Source organism: Macrotis lagotis, chromosome 1 (genome assembly GCF_037893015.1).
Source record: "Macrotis lagotis isolate mMagLag1 chromosome 1, bilby.v1.9.chrom.fasta, whole genome shotgun sequence".
Taxonomy (NCBI): Eukaryota; Metazoa; Chordata; class Mammalia; order Peramelemorphia; family Peramelidae; genus Macrotis; species Macrotis lagotis.
Window position 1 is genome coordinate 536,919,249 of NC_133658.1, and position 13,328 is coordinate 536,932,576.

General features: G+C 39.5%; 1 protein-coding gene across 1 annotated transcript; it reads right to left on the bottom strand.

Moving 5' to 3' along the window:
* Positions 1–3,071: 3,071 nt before the first annotated feature.
* SAT1 (spermidine/spermine N1-acetyltransferase 1) lies at positions 3,072–6,755 on the bottom strand. Its single transcript, XM_074214248.1, has 6 exons — positions 6,480–6,755; positions 5,798–5,849; positions 5,618–5,701; positions 3,898–3,999; positions 3,754–3,794; positions 3,072–3,610 (listed from the first exon to the last, which is right to left on the bottom strand). The coding sequence occupies exons 1-6, from the start codon at positions 6,543–6,545 to the stop codon at positions 3,440–3,442; spliced, it is 516 nt and encodes a 171-aa protein (XP_074070349.1). The 5' UTR covers positions 6,546–6,755; the 3' UTR covers positions 3,072–3,439.
* Between the last annotated feature and the right edge of the window lie 6,573 nt (positions 6,756–13,328).

Consider the following 13,328-nt stretch of genomic DNA (forward strand, 5'->3'; position numbering starts at 1 on the left):
CTTTGATTCTCCCCCCATATTTGGAATGCTTTCCCTCTGCATCTCTGCCTACTGCCTTCCCTCAAGTTCTAGTTTAGAGGTTACCTTCTACAAGAAGCCTTTCTCAGTCTTTCTTAATTCTGGTTTCTTCTAGTATTTCCTGTTTTTCCGTATGTAACTTGTTCTTACATATTCTTTTGTTTGTCCCCCTCCCCATTAGATTGTGAATTCCTTGAGACCAAGGACTGTTTTTCACCTTTTTTTTTATATCCCCAGCATTTAGAACAATACCTGGGATCTAGTAAGCTCTTAATGTTTATTGACTGACTGTTGCAGCTTTTACTGCAAAACCCATTGTAAGAGGTAGCTAGGTGGCACAGTGGATAGAACACCAGCCCTGGAGTCAGTAGGACCTGAGTTCAAATCTAGCTGCAGACACTTAATAATTGCCTAGCTATGTGACCTTTAGCAAGTCACTTAACTCCATTGCCTTGCAAAAAAAAACCCAACCCTATAAACTGCAGAAATTTGATACCAACCATCACAATGATCAGATCAAAAGGAAGAAGTAAAACTTTCAATATCTGATCTTTCTTTTCATCTATTTTTGGTCACTTTTTCAGTGGACCATTTTATAGACTTTTTGGGGGGGCAGGAAGGGAAGGGTTGGAAATAAAGGAGTTATCTTTCTTAGTTTTTCTTTTTGTTCTCCAGGGCTATGTCAGACTTCCCAAATCCCAAGGTTAAACTTGTTAGTGATAGCCATGAAGTTATTTAAATACAGGTAGGTCCTCTAGAAGCCTCTTTAAGTCTTCACCATCAAGAGTTAGGATGGAGTAGGAACAATTTCTGCTATGCTAGGCTATTTTTTTCCTTAAAATTTATTAAAGTGATCCTAAAGACTTTAATGATTCAGGGAACTAAGGCTCCACTGACATAGACTCATGGTGGTCTAAGTACTAAAAATGAGGAGTCATAGTTTCTTCCCTCAGGTTTTTGATCAGCCTGACCAATATTTGTCAGGGAATGTAGGAAAATGTAGGGAAGTAGCCTTTACCTGAAACGATGCTGCATGGCTGCTAGGTAATCTTTCTTCTGCTATGGCTATGGAAATTTCCTTGTGTAAACTATTTGGAGGTGTTCTGCAGTTGTCTCATTTCACCCCAGTATTGTACCTGAATTAACAGATTAGTCTTGAGTCTGACCTGGCTTCCACCAAATCTAACGGAGTTTGATCACAGTTTGATATTGTGGCCTTTTGTATCTTATATTGAATTGTATCTTTTTTTTTTTTTACAAGCCAACAATAGGAAGCACCAAGCAGAACATGAACTTAAGATATTTCTCTTTGAAACAAAATAACTTCTTTGTTCACCCAACCCTGAACAAAGCTTGTTAAGAATATTTAGACTGGCACTTAAAGCTAAGCTTCCCAACCTCATTTCCTCTCTAAGCTCCACATTATAAAATATTAAGACAATGCCTCAGTCTAAAATCTTGGAACTATCTGTTTGAAGAACTATATCAATCTTTCTTTTAAAAACTCCAAAACAATTTTTTTTGCTCTATCTTTTGCCTTCCCTTTCAAAAAAAAAGCCTGACCAACTCTTTTTTGAGGTATACTGAATGAAAAACTCAGGAATAAACTCTATTCTTCTCAAATACTGAATTAGGGAAGTGCCCAGTAAAGAGTTAGATATCTTTGATTCATTCACTTCAGAATAATAGTCTTCCTCTGAACCTTGAGAGGGCAACGGTTAAATTAAAAGAAATCTTTGATTAATTAATGGAAAAATATTTTGAGTACATTTATGATTAGCTGGAGACTTGTGAGAGGGGAGTAATTAGTTTTAGGAAAGTTATTCTTTTCCCTATACTGTGAACCCTCTATCAGTCTTGACTGGAGAATTTTATCTGTTGTCTAGGAATGTTAAAATTTCTAACTCAAATGGCTTATACTAGAGATGCCTAAGAGTATACCAGTTTGGACTTTTCTCTAAGTGGAAAAATGCTTAGGATTTAGATTAATTTTCAACTATTTTTGGCAGGCTTGAGCCTAAAACACAGAATTTTCCTCTGGATAGGACTGGACAACCCCAGAGGGCAAGTGTCTTTGTGACTTGTAGAACAGAGAAAATCATATACCACTTCCTCTGCCCTCCATTATGAGAAATGGAGAAACCTTTCTAATATACCTTTTCCCATGAAAATTGTCCATAAAAGACAGATCTAATAGAAATTCACCCACCTTGAATAAATTAGATTTTATAGTTATATTATTATATTAATGTATAATATTATATAGCTAACATATAAATATTAATATTACAGATATATATTGGGACAGCTAGATGGTACAATGGTTAGTGTGACAGCCCTGAAGTCAGGGCCAACTCTAGCCTCAGCTACTTACTGTGTGACCTTGGGCAAGTCACTTAACCCTGATGGTCTTGTCTCTAGGGTTATCTAGTTATCCTGGATCATTATCTGACTACAAGATTCAGGTGACTTTGGAGGAAAAAGTGAGACTGTGGATTTAGCACAGTACCCTCCTCACTCAGCTCCAATTCACATGCATGTCATGGTCATACCTCCCTGATATCATGGCTTTCTTTGAAAATGAAGGACAAATATCATCATTATAGATATATGTGCATATAAATATATGACTATATGTATATAATGCATGTATATCAATATACACATATAATTTAAATTTGTTTATGTCAAGTAGCCAGAAGCCCATGGGAGTCAGGAAGAATTAACTCTTAAAACCTAAGCAATGACCATATAATTGTGAGCCCCTAAGATTTAACTTCTTGGTACCTCAGCCATCTGCCTAAAATTTTTGCTATTAATCTACTTCTGTGGAGGGAAGTTCCATAACTGATGTTCCCTATGCCAGTGAAGTCAGATCTGGACCTAAAAAGCTTTGATTATGTGTAAAGTATTTTGGTGAATTTCAACCTCAATTTTAGCTACCTGAAAAGAATTTCTGTGTAATTAGTATAGTTTCCTTTATCTTAGTTAATAGTGTACTCTCATCCACAGTAATTATTAAAAAAAAAAGCACACATCCAACAAAGCTGCAATTAAATTGAAGGCTAGTTTATTTTAAAAAAAAGACAATTAAAAAGAAACTCTATGTACCAGTGTGTACATTGTACACATTTAAATGACTCACAAGAATGAAGTTTTATTCATTTACATTTTAAGATGACACCACCTTGTTTATGAGAAGATGCTCACAGAAAAGTTTTGATTCCAAACTGCCCACAGACCTGATGTTTTAGCACCAGACCCCAGGAACAAACATGCTACAACGCCACTGGTAATAAAGCTTTTGAATGAGTGCTCATGCTATGACTCGACTACAAAACAGGATAGAAAGCAAGAAGTTGAGAATTTCTACGTAGACTGGTTCAAGAATGAAACTCGTCACCATCGATGCTAGTACTTTTCACTCCTCTGCTGCCATTTTTACTAAGTACTCTTTATCGATCTTGAAAAGTCTCCATCCTTCCTCACTGGACAGATCAGAAGCCCCTCTTCTCTTGTAGAACTGGATAGATGGTTCATTCCATTCAGCCACTAAGAAGTGCATGCTGCTACATCGGCATTTGACTGCAACCTGTTACAGGAATTGTGTTTTATAAACACAAACCCAACAATAATGAGCTTGCTTCCCAGTCTCCTGTTCTGAAAGTTATTTCAGGGACTCTGGTCAAATTTTGGAATCTTTAAAGATTGAAGAATACAAATAAAGTGACTCACCTGACTTAGGTTCTTCAGAATTTCAGAACCAATGCCAAACCCTAGGAAAGATCAGAAAAGTGTTGTCCAACTAATGGTCATTTTAAAGGGGGATGGATGGAAGAATATCTTCTAAATCTCTTTCAACCCTCAACTCCCACATACCTCTGAACTCATTCATCACAAAGAAGTCTTCAAGATACAGCAGTTTCCCAATCCATGGGTCATAAGTAAAGTAGTACATAGCAAAGCCAATAATGCTGTATCCTGGAACAAAGCATCACAGAATTTCTTTTTCAGTAAAAAGGAACAAGGAAAAAAAAGTCCACAGCACTTGTAGCCACACACTCAGAAGAATGTTTACAGGTTTTAAAATTTTACATGCATGGATCTGAAAACTAAGCTGCTATTGGACAATTTCTGCATGCAGCTATCAGCTGATGTTATGCTAGAACAGTATGGTCCATTGTTAGGCTACTCCGCTGTTCTCAGGAGTTTGCAAGAAGCACACATTAGAGCTGGAGGCAGGGGAAAAATTCTGACATTTCTGAAAAACAGCTTTGTCTATGCATGACCCACTCGACAATCTCCTGGATCCCTCACAGAAAGTTTGACAGTTTTAATGGCTTGAGAGAGCTGAGCTGCTATGACCTTTATGTAAACACAGACATTATTCACATCCTACTGAGTTACTGGTATGTCCACTTGCGAATATAAATCAGGTTTACACGGCAGTTCAGAATATTAAGTACAAGGAGCTCATGAACTCTACTTCCTTGAGGTCAGAATAAATACCATGCTGGTAGCTTCAGCTAATAGAAGAACCTTTTTTTCCAATTTTCATGTTCTCCAATTTACTCTCCCCAGTTTTTCAAGGCACAAGAAGCAGATAAACAGCTGCTAAGTAACCTCCTTGTACCCCCCATTAGCATTTCACCCTTAATCCTTCACCAGGTAGGTGTAAATGCTGCCTATATCTTCATTTTACCTTAAGGAACAGATTTCGGGAGGGGGGGAACAACACAGAACTCCCCCTCTTCCCACCCAAAAAAATACTTCCCTACTTGGACAGCTCCACCCCCATCCCCACTCCACTTCCTTTTCAAAGAGAGCTTCTCTTTTTAGCTGGGTTTCCCCCTCCAGTAAACAAGAGGAGTCAGCTACTACAAGCAGCTGACTTAACTCTTAGAATTTGCCAATAATTCCAAAGGCTGAGTCAGTTATCAGATTAAATTTTTTTAGCCACTGCACCCTGATTTGTAAAAACACAGACAGGAAGAGAGTATAATGGAGTTTCTGATCTACCGTGTTATTGTTTTGTTTTGTTTCGTTTGTTTTACACTGTGTGGGAAGAGGACTTGTCCCTCTAGGCCTTACCTCATTTATCATGATCATCTACTTTATTGAGTAACGGATCTTTTAGTTACCTCCCCGCCCATCCATGTACACGGAAGGGCCATGTACATGGCGAAGCTAGAGACTGTAACCTGAAGATTGGGACAAATTAAAGAAAAAATGTGATTCAACACGATTACAGAAAAGGTTATGTTAGGGTCAAACAAGAAGAACCATTACATCAAAATGACATCATACCCAATTTTCCAGGGAATACGTAGGGCATTTTGCTGACAAATACCTCTTTTAACTCACCCTATTTTTAGAACGGCACTATATTGACTTTTTTTTTCTAGTTTCAACATCGGATTGCCTTATTTCTGGCCACCGACCCAAAAACACACTTAACCTTCTGCATTAGCCAACAGTTCTAAGCAAAAACTAGGCATTATATCAACATCCTGTCTTTCTGATTACCTATTGGGGTGGGGGTGGGGAGAGAGAGGGGGAACAGGAAGAGCAACAGGACTGGTGGGACAAAGTCAGTTACCTTCGGGGGTCCAATGCTCTTTTGGCACTTCTGCAACCAGGCAGTGGTAGAAAGGGTGCTCTCCAAACCCATCTTCAAGCAGATCTACAAGAAAGGTCAACAGGGACAGGCAGATAATGGCTAATGGCTATGGTGAGGACCACCAAGGCTATTAGACAAACCTCACTTTAAATGAGTTACCTTTTTCAGTTAGCACTACTTGTTCTTCCATTTCTTCATATTTAGCTAGTTCCTAATAGAGAGTAGATAAAAAGAGAAGAGAGAAAAAAAAACCATAAGAAAAGTTGGGAGTCCGCTAGAAAGAGGCAGTTATTAACCAGGCACCTGCAACCTCAGCTCGAATGCCTCTTCTCTAGGAGGGGGCGGGGAAGGGCCAACCAAAAGGAGAACTGGCCTGGAGCCAGTTTCCTGTTCAACTTTAAACATAAAATTGACCCAAAAACTTAATTAAAAAAACAAACCCCCCTCAAAAAACTGAAACCCGATTTTTAATCCAGAAGAGGCGGGGAGGAAATCCAACAACCTCCTAGTACTCCCCCGGGAAAGGCGCATTCTCTATAGATATGGGTTATCTCTAGAGGCTCTGTAGAGGATCCCCAGGAGGGGAAGTGCAAAGTGAACTGGTTTGGGGGGGAGCCAGGCCCCCCTCAGTTTGGTGGCTCCTGTCTCTGTCCCTCACCCCTGTTTGCTTGTATTTCTAAGACTAGATCTTAGCACTGACAATCTTTTTCCTCCTCTCTTTTCTTTCTGACTTTGGGTAATACAGTTAATCTGCTTTAAAAAAAATAGAGGGGGGGGCTCCTGGGCCTCTAAAGTCCTTTCCGGCAGTCAAGTCTAAGGCCTGGGGGCTCCACCCGGCTACCTTGATGAGGCGGAGGATGTCGCTGCAGTCGGCGGGCGTGGCGGGGCGGATTACGAAATTAGCCATTTTCGTCTTTTGCTTTTTTTCCCTTTGCGGACTAAGCCCCTGTACTTGAACAACAGGAGGAGGTGGTTCCTCATTCGTCTCCCGGGAGCTTCCTCTCCTTAGTCAGGCTGGCACCATGACCCAGGGCCCGGCGGCGACGAAGAAGGGTCTCTTCCCAGAGAAGTCACCCCGAGACAGCCGCAGAGCAGTGGGTCTCCTCCGGCTCCCGGGAGCCTCTATTTACAGAGGAGCTGGCTCCGCCCGTGGGCTCCGCTTCGGCCAATGGGGCGAAGCCCAACCCGAGACGTGGAGAGAAAACCTGCCCTGCCCCCGACTTGTTCTCAACCCCTCCGCCGCACCCCAGACCTTCCTGTCCAGTCAGCCTAGTCTAGCTCCTCCTCTGAGCCTCCCTCCGACTCCTTTTTCCCTTCCGGGAACGGTGGTAAATCTTTAATTCCTGAGGAACCTGAGCAGTCCCTGAAACATCACGAGCTTCGATGTGGAAGCGCCTCCTGGTGTTCTCGAAGTCCACAGCTAGAGCTTGAACCTTATAGGTCAAGCAGAATTCTTTTACAAAATTAAAACAAAAATATCAAAACAAAAGAAATAAAAAGATTTTTTTCAGGGCGCACACATTTTATTTCTCCCATCTCCCTTGCCCGCTGAGAAAAACAAAATAAAGCAAAACCCTTATTTTTAGCATTAACTTAATTTTTTATTTGTTCCAATTACATGCAAAGATAGTTTTCAACATTTATCCTTTTGTTTGAGTTCCTCAGTTTTCTACCATCCTTTTTCCCCCCTTCCCTCTCCCCACTGAAACAAGCAATCTGATATAGGTACAATCGAGTTTAACAGGTTTCCATATTAGTCAGAGCATTAATTTTTTTTAAATTAAAGTTTCCAAAACTTTCCCTCCTCCTTCAAGAAATGTTATATCAATTATACTTGTAAAATCCTGCAAAACATTTCTGTATTAGCCGTGTTGTTAAAAAAAAAACAAAAACAAGAAAAATTAAATGGAAATGTGTCAGTTAAAATCTGATCATTTCTCTTCCTGGAGGTGGTATTTTGCATCATAGATTCTAAAACAAAACCTTGTACCAAAAATGCATAGTCAAGAAAAACAAATTCAAACACAGTTCAAAAATATGTTTCATGGGGCAGCTAGGTGGCACAGTGGATAGAGCACCGCCCTGGAGTCAGGAGTACCTGAGTTCAAATCCGACCTCAGACACTTAATAATTACCTAACTGTATGGCCTTAGGCAAGCCACTTAACCCCATTGCCTTGAAAAAAAATATGTTTCATTCTGCACGTTGAATCTATTACCTTTCTGTTACAAGATGAATACCCTGCATCATCATCAAAGGTTCTCTGGAATCATGCTTGATCTTTGTATAGATCAGAGTTTGCAAGGCTTTCAAAGTTGTTAGCTTTTACAATGTTGTTATGCATAAATTGTTCTCCTGGTTCTGCTTTCTTTGCTCTGTAGCTCCCTTCTCTCTTTTACCCTCAGGACAAAACATCTTTTTTTTTTAATTTCTAGTAACAGGTCTGGATCTCATAAATTTGGGAAGTGAAGGGTTGTAGGGGAGGGGAAACATCCTAGGAAGGAGAGAGAGTACAGGAAAAAGGAGACAGGTTGCTTTGGAACACAAAAGTACAGACTTTACAATTAGATAAGGGCTGATTACGTCTTTTTATTACCCTCTTATCATGTGCTATTTTGATGTCATCTAGACTTAAACCAGTGACCTATTACTGACACATTTGGGGCTCCAAGCTTTCCTGGTACATTACTATAAAGAAATTTGTTCTTCCCCTACCCTTTTCATAGGATCATAGATCTAGAACAGCAAGGGGTGGGCTCAGAGTACTCAGGGATCATTTGGTTCAATTTCTTTCCATAACGGTCATCTAATGAGAGTTTATTAACAAAACAGCACCATTTCTCAGAGAGGAGCATCACCAGGAAGATGCTGTAGCTGAGGATTAAAGTCTAAACAATGAAAAACTGACCTGAAGATCTGGAAAGTTGCTTAGACAGTGTTGGACTAAGATGAAAGTGAAATTTGTCAAGCAATCTCACTAAATGCCTTACTTTCAGGAGAATGTAGTTGAAAAGTTTTGTTTTCTGTACATATGGAGGTTTTTGACTCTTTAGTGTTTTAAGAGGGTTAACTGTTTTCTCCGGTGGAGATAATAAGTCATTGTCTTAGAATTGCTATTTGTACAGCGAGTAACTTTTTTTGGACAGGACACTTCTCACTCAGGGGAGACCCTATACATGAACTTTGGTTTTAGAGATTTCACAGAGATTGTCAGAACAAGGAAGAGAAAGAGAAATAGAAGCCTGACCTCTTCCTTTCCTTTTTTAGGGTACAGAATCACTCCCAGGATGGATCTGATCTCTATGAATCCAGAGCTGAAGCTGCTTATGGAAGGGGATCACTTGGGCCACTAATCACGATAAAAAACTGTTCTTTTCAAAGTTTCAATTTTCAAGTACCTTCCTAAATTCCAAGCTGGGTCTGTGTATACAGGGATTAATTGGGCATTTGCACTGTGGAGCAAGATGCTTAATTAAGATAAATGAAAATAGGTCCGTCATTGAGGCAATCTCCAGAGGACTTCCTGTATCACTTATATACAGTAAAGGAGAATCTAGGGAGGAAAGTGATCATTTAAGGAAAAATACTATATTCAATTTCTATTTGGGAACAGTGGGGATATGGGTTTCAAGGTAAAATTTAAAAAAAAATTTTTTAGGTTTTTTTCTTTTGCAAGGCAAACCGGGTTAAGTGGCTTGCCCAAGGCCACACAGCTAGGTAATTATTAAGTGTCTGAGACCGGATTTGAACCCAGGTACTCCTGACTCCAAGACCAGTGCTTTATCCACTATGCCACCTAGCCGCCCCAAAATTTTTAAAATTTTTAAAAAAGATTTTATTTATTTTGACTTTTACAATTTTCCTCCGATCTTACTTCCCTCCCCCCACCCCCACAGAAGGCAATTTGTCAGTCTTTACATTGTTTCCATGGTATACATTGATCCAAATTGAATGTGATGAGAGAGAAATCATATCCTTAAGGAAGAAACATAAAGTATAAGAGATAGTAAGATCAGACAATAAGATATCAGTTTTTTTCCATAAATTGAAGGTAATAGTCTTTGGTCTTTGTTCAAACTCCACAATTCTTTTTCTGGATACAGATGTTATTTTCCATTGCAGAGAGCCCCAAATTGTCCCTGATTGTTGCACTGATGGAATGAGCGACTCCATCAAGGTTGAACATCACCCCCATGTTGCTGTTAGGGTGCACAGTGTTTTTCTACTTCTGCTCATCTCACTCAACATCAGTTCATGCAGATCCCTCCAGGCCTCCCTAAATTCCCATTCAAGGTAAGTTTTACAATAATTGAAGGGAAGAATAAGTTGGTAATACATGTAGACTAGAGCTGCATGGTAAAAAATTCAATTGATAGTTTTAAGAACCCTCACTCCAAGACCCCCTCCTATCTTTGCACACCTCTCTTTTCTTTTTATGAGACACCTCATTTTTTCAGAGCTAAGGCCCAGCAAAACAAGCTGTTCCTAAAGTTGGCCTATTAACAGTGCTTTGTACTCACCCTCTGGATGTATTGTGCTGTAGCTAAATTACAGAACTGGCTAAATCCAGCCCCAGATGGTCCCAGAGCTTGGGCAAGCACCTGCAGGAATCACATTCTGGTCATAAAGCCCTGCTATGAATAGATTCTTTATTACTAGGCAAACTTGCCACACTGTTGCTATTACACCTCACTGTTGCTGTTTGACCTCATTGATTGATTTTTTTGTCTTGCCTCTCTCTGGTGGGTCTACTTGGTCCGAGATCAGAACCCCAGCATGCATAAATAGTTTCCCTGCTTCAATGGAATAAAAAAGTCTTTTTGTCTATAACCTCTGTTTGCTCTTTGGCATTTTATTTTTAAGAGTTGACAGTTGGTGTAAAGCTTTCTTCTATAACTTCTGTGGATTTTTTTGTAATTTATTTTTCAAAGTTGATTGTAGATTGCTTTACAAAATGCTAGAGTAGAGTCAAGATGGTGGATTGAGAATCAGAATTTCTGCCTAGTTTTCTCAATATACTTTCTCTACAATAACCTAGAAAATACATTAAACTGAATTCTGATCAGGGGAGCCAAGATAAGTCACCATGAATCATTTTTTTTTTCTGACAATGGCAGCTTAGGAAGATAAAAAGAGAGTTCTGCTGATACTAGGATGGGAGTTGTCCAAAGAGCAGCAAGGTGATAGTAGCATCAGCAGCAGGATGGGAGAAAGTACAGGGACAGAAAGAGATCCTGGGGGACCCTAGAGCTAGTGTTGTAAGCAGGAAGGGGTGCCATATGGTAACTTTGTTACCCATTACTCAGTTCCAGTTCAAGGATCCAGAGAGAAAAGAAGTTTCTTTCAAGCACAGGGTCCTAGCTGAGTCTTGTTCAGTTATGTCTAACACTTTGTGACCTCATTTGGGGCTTTCTTGGCAAAGATACTGGAATGGTTTGTCCTTTCTTTTTCCAGTTCATTTTATAGATGAGGAAACTAAGGCACACAAAGTTAAGGAAGATGACTCTAGGCTCCAGACCATGCACTCTATTGTGCCTTTTAGTTGCCTTGCCCACTACTCCTATAGCCTGAGAATGAATTTATTCTCTCAAGAATATTGTAATGGGGGGGAGCTGAAATGACACTTCACACCTCCTCATTGAAACATCTATCAATCAAGATTGTTTTACCTCTGTCTCGTGACCCAAAAATCATATGTCTTGTTTGTGTATAACAGGGCTCACAAGGGAGGTCTAAACACTTGTAATACCAAAATGATATCAAAAGATTTTTGCTTTCTAGCTAATATGAAGAAGGCATATCTGTGTTTTTGTCTGTCATCTTATTAATCATTTTAAAAGACCTTGTCAGCCCCTAATCAGGGTCTTTGACTACTGAAGAGTCATAGCACAATTTATAGGCTACTGCTAGCCTAGCTAATAAATCAGTCTTGATGAGATCTTTGCTGCCTCTATTAAGACAGTATAATTAATCACTTTAATAACAAAACCATATGATTATTTCAGTAGATATAGAAAAAGCTTTTGAAAAAATACAATGCTCATTCCTGTTAAAAATGCTAGAAAGTAAAGAAATAAACAGAGTTTTCCTTAAAATGTTGAAGCAGTAGCTATCTAAAATCAAAAGCAAGCATTATCTATAATGCAAATAAGGTAAAAATCTTTCCAACAAGATCAAGAGTGAAGCAAGGATGGTCATTGTCAATGCTAGAGATACTAGGTGTAGCAATAAAAGAAGAAAAAGATTTAAGAAATAAACTTGGACAATGAGGAAACAAAACTATCTTTGTAGATATAAGTTTATTTAAAGAACCTTAGAAAATAAATTAAAAACTAATTGAAACAGTTAACTTCAGTAAAGTTGCAGTATATAAAATAGATCCACATAAATCATCAGCATTTTTTCATTTCTTTATTTTTCAAATTTATTTTTTATTCTCATTTTGTATAAATTTTTTTTACATTAATAAAATATTCTTGTTTACAAGTAAACAAAATACCCCTCCCCCCATGAATATAGATAGACTTGCTTGGGCGAAAAAGGTAAAGGGGAGAGAAAAAAATTAAAATAAAAAAATAGTAATAATTGTAGGTATGACCAGGTAGCACAATGGACAAAGCACCAGCCCTGGAGCCATGAGCACCTGAGTCCATATCCAGCCTGGTAACCCAATAATCACCCAGCCATGTGACATGCAAGCCACCCGATCCCCACTGCCCTGCAAAAACCAAAAAGAAGAAAAAAAAAAGACAAAAATAAAATAAAACAGTAATAATAGTAGGGGTGGCTGGGTGGCAGACAGAGCATTGGCCCTTGAGCCAGGAGCACCTGGGTCTGAATCTGGCCCCAGACACCCAAAGATCACCCTGCTATGTGGCCCCAGGCAGGCCACCCAGCCCCACTTGCCCTGCACCCTCCCCCAAATAATAATAACAAAAAATGTGCTTGAGTCTTTGTTCCAACACCAACAACTCTGTCATTCTTTATGATAAGTCCATCACAAAAGTTACTTCCATATTTTCCCACCGTTGCCATTGCTGATTGCGACTCCCTCCTTTCTTATTTCTCCACTACCATGTACTATATTTTCTCTCTCCTTCTACTCTGACTCTGCTGTAGGGTTGCTGAGTGGCACAGCAGACAGATCCTTGGTCCTGGGGCCAAGAAGCCCTGAGCCCCCATACCACCCCTTAGGCCCAGAATCCACCCAGCCCTATGGTCCTGAGCAGGCCATCCAATCCCAGCCCCTTGCAAGAAGTAAAAAAGAAAATGTGTTATATCTGACCACTCTACCCCCATGCTCCATCCTCTCCTCCTTTATTTACATCCCCATCCCTTCCCCCTGCTTCCTACTCCTTCTTACTCCAGATGTCTATACCCCATTGAGTATATTTGCTGTTTCCTCTCCTAGCCATCTCTGATGAGAGCAAAGGTTCCCTCATTCCCCCTTGCCTCCCCCCTTCCATATCATTGCAATAGCTTATTGTAATAAAAAAAATCGTATTATGTGAAATATCTTGAACTATTCTCCCTCTCCTTTTTCTTTCTCCCATTCCATTTCCCTTTTTTTCCTATTGACTCCATTTTTACACCATATTTTATCTTCAAATTCAGCTTTCTCCTGTGCTTCAACTATAAAAGCTCCCTCTACCTGATCTATTAACTGAGATGGTTCATATGAATATTATCA